The 24,660-nt window shown below is 40.8% G+C and overlaps 2 protein-coding genes across 2 annotated transcripts; one reads left to right on the top strand and one right to left on the bottom strand.

Annotated features, from left to right (window-relative positions):
* The first annotated feature begins 53 nt into the window (after nt 1-53).
* Nucleotides 54-3,753, top strand: LOC111596163 (C-mannosyltransferase dpy-19 homolog). Its single transcript, XM_023310255.2, has 7 exons — nt 54-328; nt 386-647; nt 1,001-1,322; nt 1,382-2,794; nt 2,861-3,054; nt 3,123-3,248; nt 3,315-3,753. The coding sequence occupies exons 1-7, from the start codon at nt 283-285 to the stop codon at nt 3,517-3,519; spliced, it is 2,568 nt and encodes an 855-aa protein (XP_023166023.2). The 5' UTR covers nt 54-282; the 3' UTR covers nt 3,520-3,753.
* Nucleotides 3,754-6,048: 2,295 nt separating this feature from the next.
* On the bottom strand, nt 6,049-23,330 carry LOC111596165. The gene is made up of 6 exons (XM_023310257.2): nt 23,176-23,330; nt 10,549-10,685; nt 9,978-10,445; nt 9,715-9,844; nt 9,166-9,315; nt 6,049-6,364 (listed from the first exon to the last, which is right to left on the bottom strand). Exons 1-6 carry the CDS (start codon nt 23,237-23,239, stop codon nt 6,114-6,116), a joined length of 1,200 nt encoding a protein of 399 aa, XP_023166025.1. The 5' UTR covers nt 23,240-23,330; the 3' UTR covers nt 6,049-6,113.
* Between the last annotated feature and the right edge of the window lie 1,330 nt (nt 23,331-24,660).

Raw genomic sequence — 24,660 nt, 5'->3', positions numbered from 1 at the left:
AGTACTATGAAAATCATGTAAGATTGTGAATTCTTTGTATTCGATATAAAAATACTAGAATTCCAGCACATCGATAGCACAGCTGGTGCCGATTGAAGAAGTCAGCTGATTTATCTTTATGGCAACGAAGATATCAGCTGTGGTAAATACTTTTGTTTACGGGTAAAAGCTGCGGCCATAGCGGAGGAATCTCTGCTAATTTAATCAAATAGACGCCAACACAAATAATGAATAAACAATCGAACTAAGTAACATTATAGACGCAATTGAAACGACAGAAATATGCGCGAGCCCAATTTGTACGTAATTTTATCTCACGCGCTAATTGGTAAGTAACTTTGTTGCAAACTCGCCGGCCGCTTCAGATATAATACGCAGCCATTAGGCTCGGGCTTCTTTTTTCTGTATATGCACCATGTGCGCGTTATCTTCGAGACGCGCACCAACATACGGCATCTCAACCAATTGGAGCGCGAGTCGATGCTTCGCCGCGAAGATGCCCTCTATTACACATTCTACAAGAAGCTAGCCGATGGTCCAGATTTCTGGCACGGCTACGACCTGCTAAAGAACGTTACAGACATTGAGTACCCGCACAGCGTCAATGTGCTCCAACGTTTCTATGTGCTTCCCGAGCTGGTTACCGCGTAAGTAATTAGCTTAACTCAATTGCATTCACATCTGCTTCACACCCACGCCCATATAGCATACACAATTTTTTTCTTTTTAGAATTTTAGATGAATCATGGTTCGTATAGAAGTTCCATTTTCTATTCAGATACTTGATATCACAGAAAAGAGATCTATTTCAAAAATCACAAAATGTTTCCTCTTCCAGTAATAAAACCTATTGCCATGAAACATTCCCAACTTTCTATGAAGTGACAGCAATTAGAAGGCTATCTATACTGTGATTTGATAGGGAGATTGGCTTATGGGGCTTGCCTGATGCAACTTGTCATTTGGAACTCACATTTCCCTTTTCCTACTTTGATTGCAGCTACTTCTTCCATATTGTGCGCGCCGGCTTCAATCCCAGCCTGCAGCCCATGGAGTTCTACTTAGAGTTCGTTTGGCTAATGGGCGGCGTCACGCTGCTGGTGCTCTACTTGTATGGCACACTGCTCAGCGAGAATGTGTTTGGCGGCATCTATGGCGTCATCTCATACCTGATGTTCCACAGCTTTGCGGCCAAGATCTATGAGCGGCCGCTGGCGCGCGAAAACTTTGCATTTCCCTTTATATTCCTGCAAATGTTCTATTTGTGCATTTGCATTGGCCGATTGCTGCATCGGCAGAAGCACACATCACGTCTCTTTATGGTAAATATCTAAATCGTTCTGTAGTCGAAAATAATAATCCATGCGATTGCTTTGCTTAGGTCTGCGCCATGTCTCTGTTTACGGCTTGTGCCCTGCTCTCGTGGCAGTTCTCCAACTATATATTTACGACACAAATTTTCATTGTGATGTCCTCGTGGAATATTTGCTCGATGCCCGTGGGGCTGGCAAATGCGTTCGCCCTGGACTATTCCCTATCACATCTACTAGGCAACGTCCTCGCCTTTCTGATCTCACATGGCAACACACAGTTGCTCTTCACTTGGCAATTGAATCTGGCTCTCAGCATGTTCGTGGTTACGCTCTTCCGGCAATTGCGTAATCGATTTGTGACCAACAATGTGCAGCAAGGTGATTATTTTTCGTTCAAGTTCATATTCTTGGCGCCGCTGTTTGCCAACAGCATGCAGGGCAAACTTGTCGATATGCTGAACAAGTCTGGTCTGCTTACCTGGCAGGAGAACACGTACGTACACTATTGCGATATGTGGGCGTACTGGATGCTGCAGACAAAGGTAAGCTTTGTGACCAATTTGTCTGCTTGCAATCCGCTCTATGCACGAGTCGCCTGGTCAGAGCTGTGGCAGTTGGTCAAGACGTTGATTGTGAAGCCGTACTGCATGTACGGCGTCGTCATGCTGGCCACATTCTTCCGCAAATGGCGCAAGAGCAACATCATCACCAAGGCCAATCAGGAGCAACGGGAACGCGCTCGCAACTATGTGCTAGAGGATTTCCTCGAAGAGCACCACGTGTCCATGAGCGATATGTCCAACAAGCAGACTGAACAGCAGCTACAACAATGCTTCGCCGTGCTCGAGAGCTGCGACCATGATTACGAGCGCTACAAGCGGGAGAAGGCCAAAATGCAGCATGAGCAGCCACCGGAGCGCGATGACTTCATGCAGGACATCAAGCGGCTCAAGGCGCAGATACATCGCAACAGTGACAAGCAGCGCAAGGAGCGTGAACAGGCCTGCGAATCGAATGCCAAAGAGCCGTCGACCAGTGACCCCAGTGAAACTGCAGGCCAAGTAAAGGCAGAAACAGAAACGAAGACGGACTCGGAAAATAAAACTGAAGTGCCGCCTACAAACGCAACTGAACCAGAACCTGAACCTGAAACTGAGGAAACATTACCGTCCAAAGCCAAGGAGCCCAAAGAGCCAGCCAACGGCAGACGTCGTCAGGCGGCCTCAACACGTCGCAGCTCTGTTGTGCCCACAATCAACGCTCAAATATTGAATTTGCATTATATGTACAGCTTCATGCAGATGGTTATCTTCACGCTGATTGGTCTCACCGTACGCAAGCTGTTCTTTCTGAGCTTCACGCAAGGCTGCGTGATAGCGCCCACGGTCTGCTCCAAGATCTGGTATCATCGGCAGCGCAACGTTTTTTGGTCTGTTTCGCTGGCCGTCTTCTTGCTCAGCATGTTCGATCCCGGCATGGTGGTTAGTTGACAACTCCCTGCATCTATATATACATTTCTATATGACTATATTGTACATGACTTGCAGAATATACGCGAGGAGTACTTTCCCACACGGTACAATCATCCGTCTGACGACCTGGAGGGCATGCTCGAGTGGATTAAATTGAATACAGAACGCGATGCCGTGTTTGCCGGTCCCGTTGAGATAATTGGCACCGTGCACTTGACAACCAGGCGCCCGATAGTCAATCATGCACACCTCGAAATGCGTCAAATGGCGTAAGTCCAATAGCACGATTCGAGTATTTGCCAATTTAAGTTCTAATATGAAATCAACTACTTCACAGGGAGCGTACGGAACATGTCTACTCGGTGTACAGTCGCCAGCAATCGTCTGATATATACAATCAGTACACACAATTGAAAATCCAATACTTAATCATATCTCTAAGCGAGTGCACCAACGAAGTGCGGTAAGTCTGTTCGTTTAGAGATTGTTACACTTCCATCTGACGTAAATACCTCTTTAATATTTGCAGAGATGACTGCGACATCTTGTCCATGTGGGATGATAAACAGCCAGCGTTTCGAAAGTATCCCCAATTTTGCCACGAGCTTCTGCACAAGAATGTACCTAGTTTTTTAAAGGTCTATACGAACGATAAATATGGCATCATTAAGATGTTCTCCCAAAGTGTGCAAATCAATTTGAAGCACAACAAAATGCCCGAAATGTCCATGTGAGACAGACAATAGGCCTAACCTTATATGTAACTTAGGGCTCAAGGCAAATGTGACTAGGATATTTTACAAAATTGACGACGATGATGATAATGATGAAATGTATTAGTATTTAGTAGTGGGCGAGTAGGCGTACACAGACAAAGACACAGACCCCATAATTGAGATGTTGACACCAAAAAGCAGCTGCAACTAAACAAATTCTATAAAATATAAACATATATATATATATAGCTATAGATATAGATATAGATATATGTATGTATATATATATATATATGGTTATATAGTAAGCAAGCAAATGTAACTACTATTTGGAGGACGTACGAATTTTGTTCTGTTTTGATTCGATTCGATTTGGAATGCATTCCCACTTCACAATATATGATAGCCATTTATGTATATGTGTGTGTGTACGATTTAAGTTAGGTTCGACAGAGATACTTTTGCGAGTGTGCTGCACTCGGTTCGTTAAGTGCGTTAAGTTTAAGCTAAGCTTTTAACATATTACGATTAATCAACGCTAACGCGAGCAGGGCGTCACGTGGTGCCCTGCCATATGGTTGTCTCCATTTATGTATATGTATGCATTTTGTCCCAGATAAATGATGATGACCTACCAGAGTATAAATTACTTAAAAGCTATTGAAATAAAGTTGAACAAACAATCAAATCACGGTACAATTTCAAACACTTTTGGCATTGGCTGACTTTGTGTAAACTTCATTTTATTTCATTATTTGTTCATGTGTGTCTGTGTGTGTGTGTGTGTAAGTGTGTAAGTGTGTGTAACCCATTTGTTGTTGTTCTCTAAATATAATTCAATGGTCATTTACAAAAAGCATCAGAGCTTCGAAGTTAATTTGAATTGGAAACTCTTGAGTGCGGCTATATGTACACTGTTACGTACTATATCCACAGATTTAGTTCTGATTAAGGAGCAGCATATTTTTAGTTTAGCATATTCCGAACGATAAACATCTTAAAGCGTAGTTTAAGGCTCAAGCGTGCTTCTCTATATTAACTAGAAGTATTTGAGATACTTCCCTCTGCCTCTCCCACCTCGTTCCTCTCTTACAAAAGAAAAGATAGTGCGGCTGAAGATATTTCTTAAGTTAAGTCTAGCTGGAAGGCGAGAGCAGTTAGGAAATGAATCTCAGTTAAGTTTAAAGCATAGCAATCAGGCTAAATGTCCTTTAACAGTTAGCTACAGTCTTTCTTAATTTACATAATATACATAGCTATATATGTATATTTATATATATATATGTATACATATATATGGTATATAGTATATACAATTTTGTGCTTATTGGAACATCTCATTGCAAACAGAACGTGTTTCTATAGGTAAAATCAATAACAATTTCATTGTTTCTACTAAAATTCTGGAAGCAGTTCAGCTATATTAACTTTATATATTTATATATATATATATATATATATATATATATATATACAGATATATATATATATGTATATATACATTATTTTTTTCCTGTAAATTATGTAGCCTCCAATTCGAACAAAAGCGCAATGCAAATATTTTTTTGAATTTTTTTTTTAAATATTTAAAAAACTGCATTTTGTTTATATAACTTTCCATACACTAATGTACACTGTACACATATATAATATTTTGGTTTTTTCCCATTTTTTTTTTTTTCAGTTTGTTCCTGGTGCGCGCTACAGTGCAAAATATTTGCTCAATTATAAAATTCATTCACAGTTTTTAGATTTATCTTCTTCTTTTTCTTTTTGATTATCTGATTTGAAGAAAACATAATTAGCATAGAGACTGCGAGTCGAAGCAGCTTGCTTTCTTACTTAATGTTTATGTAAATACTTTAAAACTCTTAAAAGTTTTTTCTACATTTTTGGATATTTTCACAAAAAAAAATTCATTTGTTTTTTATATTTGAAATAATTATCTTCAGCAAATATGTAACTGTAATTCGCTACTTAAATGAAAATAGCTAAGAACTTCTCTCTGTGTATGCGTGTGTGTGTGTGTCATATGTGTGTCGTGTGAATGTTCGATTTGATTTTGCTATATACGAGTATTAATAAATCTTTATAATGTCCTTCAATTGAATTTATATCACAGCAATATTTTTTGTCATTTCATTATGTAAAATACACTTGTGGGTGTGTGTGTGTTAGCCTGTTTATAATATGAGCACGAAATGTTGAACATTTCTGATTTTGAAGTTTTGTTAACATCTTTCACGTTTATCTACAAAGTGAGCTCTTCGGTTGAGAATGTCGAAAGCTTTGGGATCGAGCCGAGCTATTCATCATTTGTCCAGGGTGTTCAGTTCGTGTGTGAAGCTCACATTTTAGTGTTACAAGGATTAGTTTAACAATAACGGCAAGTTACATAGTTTCTGTTGAAGCATGTCCGAAGCGTATGAAACCGAAAATCAAATTATCCGCGCCCCTAGCACAAAAACTGATAAGCGCTACAAACAGCGGCGTGTATGTACCGTGTGAGTGTATGCATGTTTGTATGTATAAATATATATATATATATGTATTTGGGTTAGACCGTAGCACAATCAACAACCTAGATAGATCTGTATGGGCACTTTGTACTTTCAAATACGTTTGATGGTGGGACCTGTAAAAAATACCGAAACTTTTCGCTTAAATTTCTCCATGGTCGGCTCCTGCTCCTCCTCCTCGTCGTCGTCGTCATCATCGTCGTCATTGTAGGGCTGTCCATTGTGGCCAAAGATAACGGTACGCGTAAACGGCGGCACGCTCTTGGGTCCGTCGGATTCACTGAAACCGGGATTAAGTATTATATTCGGTATAAGCTCAATGCTGTCCCAACCATCTTTGAGTTCTACGAGGCCGCATAGCATGATATAGAATAAGAGATCAATGCGACATGAAGAAGAGAAATGGAGATAGAGAAAGAGAGAGAGGTAGTGCGTATTGGAAAATGAAATATAAAGAGTGAGAGAGAGAGAGAGAGAAAGACAGAAATGGAACGAGAATCGAGATAAATAGAGAAAGAGTAGACGAAAAAATAGAATTAAACATCATTTGACATCAATTACGTTACCTTTTAAAAGTTTTTGTTTTGTTCAATAATTGTGTTAGTGTGCGTATATGTGTGTGTGGATGTGTGGATGTGTGGGTGTGTGCGTGTATGCGTATATGGCTGTCAAGCGCGCTTATAAATTGCCACAACGACCAATGCGGCGTATACGTAATATTTGTATTTGACTGAATTTTGATAATATTTTCAAATCAAGACATAAATGTGTGTGTGTGTGTTTGTGATATGTGTGTGTGTGTATGTCTGTGGCTTTATGTGTTTGAGCTGTTAAGCGCGCTCATAAATTGGCAAAGCAACCAGCACTGCGTATACGTAATATGTGTGTGTTGCGCCTGCAATTTGAATGTATATTCAAATCAAGGCAAGTGTGTGCGTGTGTACATATAGGACATATGTTGCTAACAATAAGCACATTAACTGAAATTAAAATGAAACAATACAAGACTATGTAGAATGCTCCGATAAATGTATTTTACTTTCTTTATATAAGGATTCAAACATTTAATTCGCGTGCCACAACACAAAGCACATAAAGTGGAATATTAATTGCTACTTATGTATATGTAAGTATATGTGAACAGATATATATATATATATATATATAAGTGTGTGTGTGTGTTTGTGTATATAGTTTACAACATCAATATATATAGTTTAACTAACATTTGCTTGTTTGGTTTGTTTTTTACACATTTAAATTTAAATTGAAATTGAAATGGAAATGTAAATTGAAATTGAAATTGAAATTGAACTGCAAAGTGACAGCAGAAGAAGGCAGAAAAGCATAAATCAGATATCACCGAACGTATCACACGCTGCCAAGTTGCCCATATTACATATAATTTAGGGCTTTAGTTTCATTTTTCATTTCGTTTCGTGGTTTAAAGCTTCGTTTCTTGTTCATATTTTCTTTATAATACTTGTTATATATTTAATTAGTTGCGGTTTGGCCTACTTTTTCAGTGCATAACTCTAGAGCTCTACTTATGGTTCTTAGGTGCACATTGAGATTGTGTTCGTTGTCTATCACAGCTGTGGCTAAAAACTTTGGTCGCTAATATATCGAGGTCTTGCGTAGAGACGGCATTAAGTTTCAAACACTTTTAATAGTTATTTTGATTGAGAATTCTAGATTTAGTATGCGCTAGTTGTGGCTAGTCAATGCTTTACATATTTATACTCGTTCACGAAGTGACGAGAGCATATTGGTTGTGCGCAATGCTCGACTTGCCTGTCATTTGGTCGTCTTGCTGTCTGTCTGTCCGTCTGTCAGTTCGTTCATCTATCCGTCCGTCTATTGGCCTACATATATATGCCTCTTACAGCTAGAGCTATAAGCTTAACCCAATTAAGTTACTACAGACTCCCACTTGAGCTTAGCCAAAAGTGATTGAACTGTGAACGAGTATTGTGCAGTCGATGACGCCCGACTGCTATTGACTTGAATTATAATTGAAATTGATTAGTTTTTATCAAAATCTCATTAGTAATTTAATAAAATTTTGATTGCTTTTTAACCACATTTGGCTTTTTGCAGCTAAATATAAATCTTTACTTACAATTTTATAAGTTATGCTGCAATTTCTACAAATATATGTATATATAAATATAGATATATTTTTATATGTGAATATATGAGTATACATATATATTCGCTTTGCAGCTAATGATAGTTATTAAGAGTAGCTACTACAACTAGAAGTAGATGGATATACAGTTGTGTTCATGAAAATAGGGTGTAGTACTTAGGACAAATGAAACGATACTTGATGCTATAGAATGCAAAAAAGAGAATTGCAAAGACATCCAGGCATAAGTCATATTTCTTACTCAAGCCTTAAGTTTTTAGTCTCACTACTATTTTTATGAACAAGCAGTGCTCTGCCGCACTACTATTTTTATGAACAAGCAGTGCTCTGCCGCACTACTATTTTTATGAACAAGCAGTGCTCTGCCGCACTACTATTTTTATGAACACAGCTGCATATACATAATTATGTGAAAATACATATATTTATTAATATATATTTAATAAGCAAAAATCAAACACCAAAAACAATGCGAAATCGAACACCAACAACAACAACAACAACGACAACAACAACAAATACAAATATGCATATGAAACCAAAGCTGAATAAACGAAAAATAGTTCGGGAAAACATAAACAAGAACCAAAATAAAAAAGAAAACCCAAATGGAGTCCATGCACTCCATGTTTGCTTGCCATATTTGCACTTGGAGCTTAATTGTATTTTGTTTTCTTTATGCATGGAGTCCATTGTAAAGCATTCATATTCATTTACAACACTGGCAATGGCAATGATAACGATAATGACAAGCTTCATGTGCGCTGCAGCGAGTTGCATTCTCGAATCAACAGCAGCATTTGCTGTTTGCATTTTGTTTGTTTGTTTGTTTGTTTGTTAAATTACGAGCAACAATAACAAAAACATTATCCAAATCATAATCCGTGTATGTACAGCATATATACATATATATACATCACATATGCATATATATATTTATATATCGAGTTTAGTTTCAGTTATTTGTTATTGTTGTTGGTGAATTTGCTGTACCCATTTGCGTTGCTTGATAGCACTCCTTAGAGAGCACAATACAGAGTCCGATGGCTAATATCACAAGTGTTCCCAGCACTATGCTGACGGCGACTATCCAAATGCGCGGATCGAAATTATCTAAGTCGGGTTTAATAAGGCGTATGAGATCTGCACGGTCCTCGAGCATATATATTTGAGATAGATAAGAAAAAAGAGAGATGACATACGACAAATTACCAGATACAAATTACTTAAGCAAAATCATCTATATATCTGCATAAGTGTGTGTGTCTCTCTGTGTGTGTGTGTGTGTGTGTATAAGTTAAACAATAGATAAACACTACTAGGGTAACGCCGCACAGAATAGATATCCTGCGCCGCGTACAGTTGACACCAAATAACAGCAATTTCTACATAGATAGGCACGACAGCAAGATAACTATCGAATCTTTATCTAGCTAGAACTATGACTTTTTTAAAATCGATTCTTATTATTTATTATCGTTATTATTTGTATTTGTATTTGGTGTTGGCTATGCACAAGCTGTAGTCTAATTGGCCGCTTACCCTCCTCCTTGGTCTCGGGCAACGTTGTCACGTTGGTGGTGACCACCGCGCCGCTGCCCAGCTCATTGTTGGCCCATATCCGAAACTCGTATGTGGTGTTGGGGGCCAGCCGATAGACCTCCATTTGACGCTGTGCCTCGGAAGTGATTATGTAGCGGAAATGATTCTTGTGAAATTGCCCCAAAAATTTTCTATTTTTCTGTTTTTTTTTTTTTTTTTTTTTTTTGGGGCGTTGCAGGCGCCGTTTGCACCTCTGTACTTACCACATTGGGCGCTATGTTGATGGGATCCATGCGACTCCACGCGTGCTCAAAGCTGGCATTGTAGGGCGGCAGACTGTACGAGATGTTGCGATATTCAGCTGTGAAGCTGCGCACGGGATAGCCACCGGACTGGGTCTTATTGAAGCGCCAAATGAGAAAGCCCAGTATGGTTGAGGCCTTGAAATACAGCTGGGTTACCGGGCCAGGTGTGGTGCGCACAACAAGTTTGCTGCGCTGGTAAGCCTGATACGCCTGCTCCTCAACCACCTCGGCAGGTTGCGTTGGCAACGGAACCCGCTCCTGCTCTCGCTGCTTATCCTGCTGCTTCTCCTGCTCCGGCGCTGAGGTAGTTGCTGCTGCTGCCGTTGTTGGTCTCGCTGTTGTTGTTGTTAGCGGCAGCGTGGCAAAGCACACATAGATGCCACTATCCGAGGTACTCACATTCCGCAACACCAATATGCGACCCGTCTATGGCAGAGAGATGGCATCCATATGAAAGCAAGTCACATTGTTCCAAGGCAATTTGGACTGCTAAGAGGCATATTCGCTAAGTCCCATCACCTGTACTCACCTGTATAATGGTGCTATTGCTGCCGTGCTCCTTAACCCACATAATGTTGCCCTGTGCTATGCAGGGTATGCTGACATTGCCGCCCTTGTCTGTCGCATATTCGTTGTACTTGATGGTGATACTGAGCACCGTTAGCACTGCAAATAAATAGAGATAATTATAGATATGAATATGTATATATAAAGACAAGATAAATGGGCAATTATAGATATAAAGTATTATTATTAGTAAGTATAAGGCGTGCTTGTGCTGAGAGACGGATTAATACAGGAAGAGGAAGGGAGATGGGACAGAGGATGACACGCGGAAGAAACATTGAAAAAAGATGGAGAATGAAAAATGATGAGAGATGGAGAAAGAGAAAGAGAGAGAGAGAGATAGACAGATACATATAAAGAGAGAAAGAGAGAGAGGTAGAGAAAAAGAGATAAGAGAGATATGGAAAAAATATGAGAGCTGAAGAGAAATAGATATAAATTAAAAGAGAAAGAATGAGAGAAAGAGAGAGAGAGAGGGAGGGATATATATAGAGAGAAAGAAAAGGAGATAGAAAGAGGCAGTTAGAAAAGAAAGAGTGAGCGAGAGAGAAAAATATAGATAGAAAATAGAGGAAAAACATAAATATATATAAAAGGAGAACAGGAAAACAAAGACAAACAGAGAGATGAAGAAGAAATGAGAAAGAGAGATGGAAACGGAAAAGACAGAGACGGACACAGAGTGGCAAAGATAGAGAAAGACATAAAGAGAGAAGAGGGTGACAAGTAGAAGGAAATAAGGGAGACAGCCGAAAAGTGGAGAGAGAGAGAGAAAACTGTGATTAATTGAAGGCAGATAGGAGATACAGATAGAGATAGAGATAGTAACATATACGAAGATAGAAAAAGAAAGGGAAAGACTCAGGTCGACAGACAGAGACTGGAGATTGGACTGAAGTGCGATTATAATATTTGTTTGTTTAACGCCTTCAATTTCATAATTGCAGATCTCATTGGATATATAGATATATAAGATATATAAGAGTGTAATTTAGTATTCATAGTTGAAAGTTGATGGTTGAGTCGATGTCGCAAAGTGAAATGAACGTGCGGACTCATTAGCCACTTCGATTAATTGATGCGATATCGTTTAATGCTAATTAATTATGGTCTTTCGTGCTGGGCAACTGGGAGCGCAGAGCCCAGTTGAGTGTATCATGGGCAGTCGTTTGGAGCTGCTGCTGTCTAGCTACTTCCGGCTGCTGGCGCTCACCTGCAGCGCAGAGAAGCGAGCGGTGCAGCGCCTGTTGAGCGGCTACCTGGCCCTGGTACTGGTCGATATGGTGGTGCAGATGTGGCGCTACTTTCAAAATAACTGGGAGATGAATGATTTGCATATGCAGCAGCGCGAGCACTTCGGCACCTACACCCAGATCATCGATGCCATGAGCGTCGCCTATCTGCTGGCCCACATGCTGATGGTGCTGCAGGCGCTGCTCTTGCGCAATCGAGAACGCCGACTGCTGGCGCAGCTGCCGGCCATTGAGGCGCCAATGTCCACGTCCATCAATTTACGCCTGCATGTGATGCTCGAGTGCCTCATCATTGGCTGCGCCGTGGCAATGACCGTGCTCCAGTCGATTCAGGGCCGGCAGCTCCTACCCAATCTGCGCGAGTTCTACACAACGCAATCGGTGCGAGCGCGCTACCTGCAGATGTCGCTGATGGTGGTGCGCCTGGACGCAAAGCTGCTGGCGCTGCAGCAGCAGCTGCTGAACGGACATAGCTGCAGTCTCGAGCTGCGCGCCAGCTATGCCCACATCGTGCGCCTCGCGCGCCAGCTGTCCCGCCTCTACGGTCTCTCTGTGCTGCTGATGAACGTGCTCTGCATGGGCGACTTCATTGTCGTCTGCTATGCCTACATCATACTGTGGCGGCTGACGACTATGAACATCAGCTGGCTGCTGCTCTGGCAGACCGTCTACGTGGTCCTGCCCACAGTCATCAAAATCTGGACGCTGTGCGCCGTCTGCGACGGCTGTGCCAAGCGCGTAAGTCTCTGCGACCCATCCAATCCAATGAAATGCAATGAAATTTAAGTACATTTCGATTCGCAGTCACAGCAGCTGCTGGTGCTGATTAATGGCGCCTGGCGACAGGCACCAGCGCGCAAAAGTGCAAATGGAAATGGGCTTAGAGCACGAAGCGCAATCATACGCAAGCAAACTGAAGACTTCTCGCTGCAGATCATGCAAAACCAGCTGCAGTTCGAAGTTTGTGGCATTTATCATCTGAATCTGAAGACCTTGACTGGGGTAGGCTCAGCAGCTAGCTGTCTTGCTGTTACCACAACTCCGTCTATTTGTCTTTTCTGTTGCAGATGTTCGTCTTTATCCTCGATTCGCTGGTCATATTTCTACAATTCATCGGCCTCACCCAGCAGCAGCGAGGCTAAGCAGCGCAATTTGTTAACTTTTAAGCCTTCACGCTTCATAAATACTGAATACATGCTCTGATTCAAGCCGAACATTAAAGCTTTTGTCCTATAAAGCAGCTAAAAGCAGTTATCTTCCATCAAGGTACAGATGTAATTGAAATGGAGTTAAGACGACTCGAGAGGAGACACAGAATTGCAAATGTCATTTCAAATGCAGAAAAGCCTTTAAGCTTACAGCTTATACACATGGGCATCGCGCAAACAACTTTAAAATGAAAATGAAAATGAAAATGAAAATGAAAATGCAAATAAATGTATACAAAGTCAATATATCATTTTTCCTTTGGGAGCTGCGTACAAAAATAAATTAATTTTCTGCACTTTTTCATAAAGGCACAAGTCGAAGGGCTTTTGTCGGCAGTGCACGACTAGTAGATACCCTGAACTCCAGGCAGAGCTGCGTACACACATGGCAAACATAATATGCGCACACATATACACAATCTCGCGCTCTTCTTACTGCGCGGCAGCTGAACTCGCGTCTTACTATCGAAACTTAATTATTGAATAAATTTTTCTCTAGATGAACTTCCCTTAACAACTTTTAAGAGCCTGATAATGATACCTAGATGAGTATATTTGCCAAAGCACAAGTCTCTGGCATATGAAATATGCTTATCGATTATTATCGATTACAAGGAAATGAGAAAAGAAATCGAAAAATATTATAAATTCGCACTACGTCTAGTATGCAGTAATATACATCAAGTATTGTCAGTCTCCAGCTCACACGCTAGCATATGAAATATGTTTATCGATTGTTATCGATAGCAAGGAAATGAGAAAAGTTATCGAAAAAAGTTATAAACTCGCAGTTATATACATCAAGCATTGCCAGTATCTGAAATATGTTTATCGATTGTTATCGATAACAAGGAAATGGGAAAAGTTATCGAAAAAAGTTATAAACTCGCATCAAGCATTGCCAGCCTCTAGCTCTCACTTTAACATATAAAATATGTTTATCGATTGTTATCGATAACAAGGAAATAGGAAAAGTTATCGAAAAATATTATAAGCTCACACTTCGTCTAGTATGCAATAGCTTTAACTCAACTCGTTTTCGTGCGCTGCCACGCCTCCTTCAGTCTGTTACATACATTAAGCCCCAAACATCCACAGTTGGCTGAGGGTATGCAACCATTGTTTTGCCACTGCATACATCAATAGCGAAACGAGTAAAAACTGTGACCGGCCAACATACATGTCGCATATCTAGACAGGACGTGAATTTTGCATGACAACTGTCAGATGTGAAATTGATAAAGGCCAGCTCTATGGGCGCGCATATCCGCCTGATAGATAGATAAAACTGACAGCTAAATGTGACACAAGCTAACAAAAAAAAGAAAAAAAAACTGTTGCCTACTGCGCGGCGCTGCCGTTTTGGGACTTGCCAATCAGTTGATGCGCTTAATAGCCCGATGTAAGCCGATTATGGTGCGAGCCATGTTTAAAATTGTAATCCGACTGAAAGTGCACAGATGAGTGAACAGAGGAGCGAAGATTCGGGATTGAAACAAGCGCGCGCTGCAGCGCCGAGTGCCAACGACTGCACAATACTCGCTCATAGCCAAAGCTCTACAAATGCGCTCCAGATGCATAGCTTGACCTCTGTAGAGCTGCAAGAGCAAAGCTCAGCTGAGCACAGGTGCGAGTACACTGACAGCAATTACTCTTGACAAAAGTCCCATCAAATTGAAAGTTCGATTCCTCTGAATAGTTTTTAGCTCTCGTAATTATATGAACGTCAGCTGAACAAGAAAATAACTTGAATACGCTTCTCGTTGAGGCAGCTTCAATTGTCCGCTAAGTTTCGCTCAACATTTCGAGTACATTTCAGTCACGTTCACAGTTTTTGTGTCCCTGGGCATTGAGAGCAATTGACAAATGTTGCTGTATGTGTAGGCGTGTGTGCGGGTGTGTGTGTGTAGTTTTATCATTCCAGAGGTAAAAGGGCCAAAAACATGCAGACAAAAAGGCGACGGCAAAAAGAAACACATCAGCAGCAGTGGCAGCAGCGGCAAGCGCCATTTAACTAAGCACTGAGCATATTCACAGCTAAAACATTTGATACACTTAAAAAAACAACTATGCAGTATATTATCTTCTAAATTATCTTTAAGCTAGAGCTGAAATTTGTTGAAATTGAACTCGTTTAAAGCGAGCGAACGATGGAGTCTAGTGTCCGCTCAGTCAGTCGGGCTGTCATGCAGTCAGCTCTGCATGTTGATAAAGCGAGCTGGCACCGAACAGTAATAACAACTTTGAAATGTTTGATATGCTCTCAGCCGAAATGGGGCAAAGGGGAGACGAGCGAAAACATATGCAGACGCACGCACACACAGTGGAAGGCCTTGTGGCAAGGGTCAGAATGTGGGAATATTGAGCTTAGCGTCAGATAAGGGCAAGTTGTGCTACACTGCAGTTGGTAAAAACAAAAGGCTATAGCACGCACCCACACACACACACACGCCGGCCCACGCACACATTATATAAGGCATTGTATTGCAGAGCCTCAGAGTAAGCGCAATGAAATTTTATAGAATTGTTTTAAATTCAAAATTCAAGCTATTCGCTCTGCCAACCGAATGCTAAGCTGCCTGAACACTATATGTATAGTAGATGGAATCAGCTATATATATGCCAAGCACTCCATTTTATAGGAATTTGCATGAGTTGTAAGAGCTTCTAATTAAGTCAGACTTAAAGCTACGAAAATGGAAAGGAAACTCAAAATAATATGCCTGAAGCAGCATTAATTTGGATTATATGGCACGCAAAGGAGCGAAGTAAACGAAAATGTTGCAATTCAGCATTCAGAAAAGTGCAGCGCTCTCAGCATACCCTGTAAGTTCGCATGGCATCACAGGGAGGTACAGCACCATCAAGCAATATCCACTCAACGACATGGCTAGGGTGAACGGCTGTGCAGCTGCAAGCTCTTTCTAGTGCCCATGAAGTGGAAGCACAAACGAAATAGTTTCTGTATACTCGTTCGCAAGGTTAAACGGGGCATATTCGTTACTTTTTCCATGGCTGCTTATTAGAATTGGAGATTTCGTAAGGCTCAGCCAAAGTGCCATTCATGCGGCACAGGAAAACCCCTCATGCAGCCCGGACCCGTATTATGCGGCTGCATACGCCCAACTACAATATTTGCACTTGTTATATTTTTTTTGCCATACTTTTTGCTTTTGTTTGGGTTTTTCATTTTGGCTCTTTTGGGCTTCAGTGGAAATGTCGGCACAGCCACGTTCCGGTCGATGGTATTTTTTTCTCCTTTCAACGGCTTTTGAGCTCAGAGTCCAGTTTGGTGGCCACAATGTTGTTAACCAATTGACAAACATTTCTGTAGTTTGGCTTCGACTCTTTTTCAATTGCATTGCATCTCGTATTTGCGCACGCTTTAGCTAAGTAAGGACGAACGGATACCCTGTAGGAACTGCTAAATGCTTCGAAAAGTTCATAGACGGAGAAAGAGAGAGAGAAAGATAGAGCGACAGACAGAGCGAGAGACCGAGAGTCTCAGTGTCAGTGTCAGTGTCAGTCTCAGTCTCAGTCTCAGTCTCAGTCTCAGTCTCAGTCTCAGTCTCAGTCTCAGTCTCAGTCTCAGTCTCAGTCTCAGTCTCAGTCTCAGTCTCAGTCTCAGTCTCAGTCTCAGTCTCAGTCTCAGTCTCAGTCTCAGTCTCAGTCTCAGTCTCAGTCTCAGTCTCAGTCTCAGTCTCAGTCTCAGTCTCAGTCTCAGTCTCAGTCTCAGTCTCAGTCTCAGTCTCAGTCTCAGTCTCAGTCTCAGTCTCAGTCTCATATACCCTAATCAGTTCACTCTATCATTCCAGAGTATTCAACTGGACACAGCAACATTTTCAACAGCAGCAGTGAAATACAATAAATAAATATTGTTATTATTATTATTATTATTATTATTATTATTATTATTATTATTGTAATAGAAAAGAGCTTTTAATCTTCTGGAAAATGTGCCCAGCCAACAAGAGTAGAAGGCGAGCTGGCCCAGTTGTTGTTGGAAGCAGATTCTCTAGCATTTTAAAGTATGTTTAGAATTGTTTTCGTGCTGTTGGCTTGGGGCCATTTGCAAGTGTAACTGGCTGGACTCAAGAAATCAACCGAGTGGAGGTCAATGAGGCAATTTGGCAGATGGCCGATGGCAGAGATTTGTTGCTGTTGGCACACAATGATGCCCACTCAGAGCACAGAGAACACAAGCAATAAGAGTGAAAGTGCTGAGCGCTCTGCCCCACCGCTGTCCCTCTCTCTTTCTCACTTATACAAGTCAACAAAGTAGCAACATGCCAGAATTAATTAAAATTCATAATTAGTTGCAGTTGCAGGTCGCTGGCGGCCAAAAATACCAGAAGAGCAGTGGCAACTTCGCAGTCCGCAGTTTGAAAGAAAGCAGGGCAGACAGAGAGAGAGAGAGAGAGAGAGAGAGAGAGAGAGAGAGATAGGCCAGTAGCAACCATGAGCAAATGTCAATTGTAATTAAATGCTTAATTCTGCTGTCGCCGCAAAGTTAACTAGCCAAATGATTCGGGGCGTCGCACATGGGGCGTATGTGTAATTTTCTAGTTACAGCATATGTTGTACATTTAACATAGTACGCAACGCATGTATTTGTTGATTAAAAATGTGTATATTCTGTGAATATAGCAGCAACTAATTACTGTACAAATAGGTGTAGCCAAATGATTCTGGAAATTGCGCACGTTGCGTATGCGTAATTTTGTGGCTAAGGCGTTTGCTTCAAATGAGTAAAACTTAGTATAATAAACAGCGTTTATCGAAGCAAAGTGCTCTTTTGACATGAAATATGTATACCCTGTAATTCAGGCAGGTGTATAACTCGCCAGGTGAATCTGGGCGTGTCACACATGGGGCGTATGTGTAATGTTTTAGCTGGAGCATTTGCTTCGAATGAGCTAAGCTTAGCATAAGATGAGGCGCTTGTCGCTTGGTTTAAAATGTGTATACCCTATAATTCAAAAACTCAAAGAGGGGTATCTAGCTCATCGTATGATTCAGGGCATCTGACCCACGGGGCGTATACGTCATTGCTTGGCTATAAATATGTAGGCGCTGCGTCTAATACTATTAATAGAGACATCCATATTTTATTAAACAGATTACTGACGGGTTCTTCATATATATAATGTAAACCACAACGACATCTGCATCGGCTGGCGAAGTCTTAACCTTGCGTCCACTCAATGCCATCGACAGGAAAATCAATGCAAAATCTAATTCACACATATGCAATATGCCATATGCCATATGCCATATGTGTGTGTTTTGGATTGAGTGTTTGCTTGTGTGTAGCTGTCTTTGACATGTGTTTATGTATAGCACAAAGACTGCCTGATATTTGACACCTAACCTTTAGCGCTTGGCATTGAGTTTGGGCTGCGGCTGCTCGCACGGAAATAGCCAAAACGTATTGTAGCTTGTTGCTGTTGTTATGGCTGAGGAAGCTTTAAGGCCTAATTGCACTTTCCAACTAAAAATAGTCCCGTCCATAGCACAGCCACGTCAACCTACTGCAGCCACCAAAAGCCATCGGCAGCTAACTAACCAGAGCCGACAGGCTGCACACTTGCAACCACCGCAACCACTCGCAGCCACACGACAATTAGTCAGCCACACAATGGGTTCTGGCTGCACCTTAATGCACGATCCGAGACCCAGGTCGTTCTGTTTGTCTGCTTATTGTTTTATATTTTGACTGCAGCCGGCAGCCATTGAAAAGGCGATGTCCTTGCATGCATAATGCATGGCGTGAACACGAATCGGTGGAGCATAAGAAGCAACGTCGGTCACAAGCAACACGTGATACGCGAAGCAGTGCACCGCATCACAAATTCCAATTGAAATAAAGCCTGCTTAAATATGCACTCACTTTAAGGCACAGCCAGCGACAGTACATTAAGAAGTTGATCCTAAAACGCTTGATATGGAACGTTTTAGCATTTGGCAATACAAGTAATAGGAATAGCAGTAACAGTAAAAGTAGTAGTAGCAAAACTAGTAGTAGCTTTAGTAGTAGAAGTAGTAATAGTATAAGCACTAATGCTAAAAGTAATAAAAATAGTAGTAGAAGTAGAAGTAAAAGTAGAAGTAGTAGTAGAAGAAGTAGTAGAAGTAGTAGTAGAACTAGTAGTAGAAGTAGAAGTAGTAGTAGAAGTAGTAGTAGAAGTAGTAGTAGAAGTAGTAGTAGAAGTAGTAGTAGAAGTAGTAGTAGAAGTAGTAGTAGAACTAGTAGTAGAAGTAGAAGTAGTAGTAGAAGTAGTAGTAGAACTAGTAGTAGAAGTAGAAGTAGTAGTAGAAGTAGTAGTAGAACTAGTAGTAGAAGTAGAAGTAGTAGTAGAAGTAGTAGTAGAAGTAGTAGTAGTAGAAGAAGTAGTAGAAGTAGTAGTAGAACTAGTAGTAGAAGTAGAAGTAGTAGTAGAAGTAGTAGTAGAACTAGTAGTAGAAGTAGAAGTAGTAGTAGAAGTAGTAGTAGAAGTAGAAGTAGTAGTAGAAGTAGTAGTAGAACTAGTAGTAGAAGTAGAAGTAGTAGTAGTAGAAGTAGTAGTAGAAGTAGTAGTAGAACTAGTAGTAGAAGTAGAACTAGTAGTAGAAGTAGTAGTAGAACTAGTAGTAGAAGTAGAAGTAGTAGTAGAAGTAGTAGTAGAAGTAGTAGTAGAAGAAGTAGTAGAAGTAGTAGTAGAACTAGTAGTAGAAGTAGAAGTAGTAGTAGAAGTAGTAGTAGAAGTAGAAGTAGTAGTAGAAGTAGTAGTAGAAGTAGAAGTAGTAGTAGAAGTAGTAGTAGAACTAGTAGTAGAAGTAGAAGTAGTAGTAGAAGTAGTAGTAGAAGTAGTAGTAGAACTAGTAGTAGAAGTAGAACTAGTAGTAGAAGTAGTAGTAGAACTAGTAGTAGAAGTAGAAGTAGTAGTAGTAGAAGTAGTAGTAGAAGTAGTAGTAGAAGAAGTAGTAGAAGTAGTAGTAGAACTAGTAGTAGAAGTAGAAGTAGTAGTAGAAGTAGTAGTAGAAGTAGTAGTAGAAGTAGTAGTAGAAGTAGTAGTAGAAGTAGTAGTAGAAGTAGTAGTAGAACTAGTAGTAGAAGTAGAAGTAGTAGTAGAAGTAGTAGTAGAAGTAGTAGTAGCAGTAGTAGTAGAAGTAGTAGTAGAAGTAGTAGTAGTAGAACTAGTAGTAGAAGTAGAAGTAGTAGTAGAAGTAGAAGTAGTAGTAGATGTAGTAGAGTAAAGCAGTAGTAGTAGAAGCAGAAGTAGTAGTAGAAGTAGTAGTAGAAGGAATAGTAGAAGTAGTAGAAGTAAAAGTAGAAGTATTAGTAGAAGTAGAAGTAGAAGTATTAGTAGAAGTATTAGTAGAAGTAGAAGTAGTAGAGTAAAGAAGTAGTAGTAGGAGTAGAAGTAGTAGTAGAGTAAAGAAGTAGTAGTAGAGTAAAGAAGTAGTAGTAGAAGTAGTAGTAGAACTAGTAGTAGAAGTAGAAGTAGTAGTAGAAGTAGAAGTAGTAGTAGAAGTAGTAGTAGAAGTAGTAGTAGAAGTAGTAGTAGAAGGAATAGTAGAAGAAGTAGTAGAAGTAGAAGTAGTAGTAGAAGTAGAAGTAGTAGTAGATGTAGTAGAGTAAAGCAGTAGTAGTAGAAGCAGAAGTAGTAGTAGAAGTAGTAGTAGAAGTAGTAGTAGAAGAAGTAGTAGTAGAAGTAGTAGTAGAAGGAATAGTAGAAGAAGTAGTATAAGTACTAGTAGAAGCAATAGTAGAAGTAAAAGTAGAAGTATTAGTAGAAGTAGAAGTAGTAGTAGAGTAAAGAAGTACTAGTAGAAGCAGAAGTAGAAGTAGTAGTAGAAGTAGTAGAGTAGAAGCAGAAGTAGAAGTAGTAGTAGAAGTAGTAGAGTAGAAGTATAAGTAGTAGATTCTAATTTCAGATGCACAGAGCATAGATAGTATAGACTGTATATTGGTTACTCAAGCCTGTTGGCCTGTGTTATAGGAGACGAAGACAAATACATGAGTTTCTGCCTCGAGGTGCTTGTCTCAAGTGTTTTAGCGGTCCCCAGAGATGATGGGAACATGGAAAGCAAACTCAATATCATTAAAAATTTGTTGTTTTTCTTTCACTCTGCTGGCCGCACGCGCATGGGGCGTGCTGTGCCGTGCTGTGTTGCTTTAAGTGTGGCTCAAACTGGAATGTCGGCCAGGTCGTGTGCGCACACTAATTAAGCGTGGATGGCGGCAGCATCTGCCAAAAGTTTCAGGACAAATATCAACATTGAAAGCGCTGGCAAAATTGAATTGTTAGCAGTCAGCGTGTGCGCGATGCCATTTCTCATTAATTCATTTTTGGCTGGCCGAAAAGAACTTTTTAATTAAAAGTAAACGCCTCGGCCATTAGATGACCGCGAACAGGGCAAGGGCCAAAAACAAAAGCGAGAACGACAGAGAAAAATAAAATAAAGAAATGAAAGTTCCTGGCACGTTTTGGGGCATCTATTGCCAATGATTTGTCGTGCTCGCGTCCACAGTCGTGACTCGTGAGTCGTGCGTCCATGCAACGTCCACACTTTAAAAGAGGCAGAGGAACAAGCAACGACTCAAGGATTTATACGCAATTTGCATGCAAATCGAGTTGACGGGGAGTCAAACAAATGGGCTGCGGAGTACAGACCGGGGCAAGGGCGGTCGAGGGGCGTGGGGCCTTTGTACGTTGCATAGTTTATTTAGTCGGAGTTAGACTTGCTCGACCGAGATTTATTGCGCAACAACAGAACAATAAAGCGAGACCAAGCAATGCCATTAAATTGCCGTTAAATGATAAGTTAAATAGCAAACAGAAAGCAACTGTAAAAATAATACGATAATACGCACATGTCCCTAACTCCCCATCGTAAAAGCCCAAAGCCCACCTACCATAAACTAAGCTTGTGCAAAAACAAGCGAATAGTTTGTTGACGCAACTTAAGGAGCAAAAGAAAATCGATAAAAATTTTATAACTTTTAGTTACTTCATTTGCTAGAGATTGCATTAGGCTCAAACGTAGAGCTGCTCGACTACCAGATACCCGGCCTTTATACCAAAGTGCACCAAGTCAAATTGGCCCCATTACAATAGTCGAACAGCATCGACTCAAAAGTTACCCCATGATTATGATCTGGACTTACTGAGCGATATATTCTTATGGGGAATACTGGAGTAATACTTTTTAAAAATACTGAAATATTTATATAAAAGTGTATCAAAATAAAAAAGTTACTAGAATTCATTTATGGGGGATTTGTCTTTAACCACTTTCCGCTTCGCTCCATACGCCGGTGTTACCAGTCGTATACTTGATCAACGAACTTAACTCAGCCATTTACAGGCTGCTCAGCGCCTTTATCTTTGTCCATGCTTAGCTATGCCCTTAGCTTATCTCGGGGGATTGATTCACATGTGGCCCCAAGCTCAAGGGCCAAGCTAATTGCTCCGGCCACTGTGCAGGTAAACTGGGTCACGTTGTGTCGTTGGGCTTTAGCGACGAAAACTTAAACTGATTTATTAATTATGAACACGCTTGGCAGGGCATTCAGCGTGACGTACTACGCGGCGCATAAGCAACAATTGCGACATTTTTATGGAATATTTGATCGATTCGCAAACCCAGGCTGGCGACTCGTTCTATGCACTTAAAAAGGGCAGTGGAGACGAACCTTACACTCGACTGCATATCTATACTATAGATCAGTAAAAACCGATACGATAGATCAGAAACCACAGCTATCATAAGTCAGTAACCACGTCTGTCTAACGTTACGTGGCATAGCTTGGTCGATATCGAATGGATCAGATGACAATATCATAGGCACGATCCTTAGTTCAACAACTTTGCTCTTTCAGAAATCAAAGGGAATCTCAATGAAAGCTCGAGTGCTTTGATCACATAAAGATGAAGCATGGATGGTGGGTAAAAATAAAAGAATTTCAGACTTGACAAACGAAATCTTAACTAGGCTTAATTACTATGATAACATATAATGCCAGCGTGTAGAGTATTTGGGCTTCGGTGTGCCGAAGACAACAAATTCTTGTATTGCTTTTCGCAGATTATATAAAGCTGGCTGGCAGGCAAGTTATGCGTATTCTATTCCGTTCGCCTTACCTTGGGTGAAAAATAATAAATTGAACGATGACAGCGCTAGCACGGAGCTGGATGTGGAAGACATGCTTCCATATTACACTTTATGTAAGCGTCCGTGCACGAGCCACGTAGCCGTTGCCGTTGCCTTTGCCTTTGCCTTTGCCGCTGCCGCTGCCGATGCCGGCTGAAAATCAGCAATAGCTAATATAAAATGTAAGCAAAAAACAACAACAGAAATATAACAAAAACAAAGACAACAAATGGTAACTGGTGACAACAATGGGAGGACGACGCGCCAAAGGCGGCCAAAACGGTTTGGCGCGTCGCTTGTTATTGTTATTGTTGTTGCTGTTGTACAAGTTGTTACAGCTGTAGTTGTTGGCCGACGGCCGTCGGCTGTTGGCTGTTGGCTCCTTTTGACGTAACTTCCACTTCGCCACTGGGCGAATTCAACATTCAGCAACCAACACACACACAAACACGCAAACAAATTGCTTTGAATTAATTAAACAAATGACAAACCAACAAAAAAAAAAAACAAACAAACAACAAAACAAGAAATAAGTTGATTGTTTCTTTTTGGCCTTTCAATGCGCTCTCTCTCTTTCTCTCTCGCGCTCTTGTAACTTGCTCCACACTATTTGTTGTTATTGTTTTTATTATTATTGCTGTTTCAGTTGTTGCTATTGCTTGCTGCTCGTGTTTGTGGCTGCGCGGCACGAGCGTCCGTTACGTTCGAGTTACGTTCCTCGACTGAACGGCTGCCTGGCCTCGTGGCCACGACTTCAGCCTCGTCCAAGACTCATCGCCTCAACGTGCGAATGCGAATGCGAATTCGAAATTTGTGACGATTTGTGTGTTGGTATCGGTGTGTGTTGTCCTTATGGCCCGTACTCCTTTTTTTGACACTCACGCGCATGCCGCCAGCGACGCAATGCTTGCATGTGTGCGTCTGTGAGTGTGTGTGTATGGATGGGTGGGTGTGTGTGTGTGCGTGCGTGCGTGTTAAAGGGTGGCATTAGCTCAAACTACTGTTGCTGCTGCTGCTGCTGTTATCGTTTCGAAATTTGCCAACATCGCGTGCTCGATCCATGCCCGAAAGTTGCGCAACTTCTCAGCCTTGAGTCATAAGCAATAGTTCAAATGCCAATTCTTGACGTCTTTGACAATTTCATTAAACTGAATGGCAAGTCAAATTTTAATCCATTAACGTGTTTATTTACCGGGCATACAACGTTTGCCCTTTGCAAAAGTCAACGGCCAAGATACACTGCACACACACGCACACATAAGCACAGCATAGATCGATTATAATCGATTTGCTATCGATAATTGTCGTTAAGTAAGTCAGGCTCTTGCACACGCCTTTCCAAGTAATTCTACAATGAATTTATTTCTTTCTTTATTTTTTGTTAAGTTGCACTTTAATTTCAATATGCATCAATGGAATAATTCATCTATTTATATGCTAATAATAATTAAAATATATATATATATTTCATTTAG

The sequence above is a fragment of the Drosophila hydei genome, unplaced genomic scaffold (genome assembly GCF_003285905.1).
Source record: "Drosophila hydei strain 15085-1641.00,03,60 unplaced genomic scaffold, DhydRS2 tig00000379-arrow-arrow-pilon, whole genome shotgun sequence".
Taxonomy (NCBI): domain Eukaryota; kingdom Metazoa; phylum Arthropoda; class Insecta; order Diptera; family Drosophilidae; genus Drosophila; species Drosophila hydei.
Note: the sequence above shows the minus strand (reverse complement) of the source record. Positions and strands in the feature narration are given on the sequence as shown.

Bases quoted from the DNA above. Each gene is read 5' to 3' on its own strand.
- LOC111596163 (XM_023310255.2), top strand. From the start codon at position 283: ATGCGCGAGCCCAATTTGTACGTAATTTTATCTCACGCGCTAATTG. The intron at 648-1,000 runs GTAAGTAATTAG...CTTTGATTGCAG, and splicing joins CTTCCCGAGCTGGTTACCGC to CTACTTCTTCCATATTGTGC. The intron at 1,323-1,381 runs GTAAATATCTAA...TGCTTTGCTTAG, and splicing joins ACACATCACGTCTCTTTATG to GTCTGCGCCATGTCTCTGTT.
- LOC111596165 (XM_023310257.2), bottom strand. From the start codon at position 23,239: ATGTCTTCCACATCCAGCTCCGTGCTAGCGCTGTCATCGTTCAATTTA. The intron at 10,446-10,548 runs GTGAGTACAGGT...TCTCTGCCATAG, and splicing joins GCAATAGCACCATTATACAG to ACGGGTCGCATATTGGTGTT. The intron at 9,316-9,714 runs GTAAGCGGCCAA...AGGACCGTGCAG, and splicing joins GCCCGAGACCAAGGAGGAGG to ATCTCATACGCCTTATTAAA.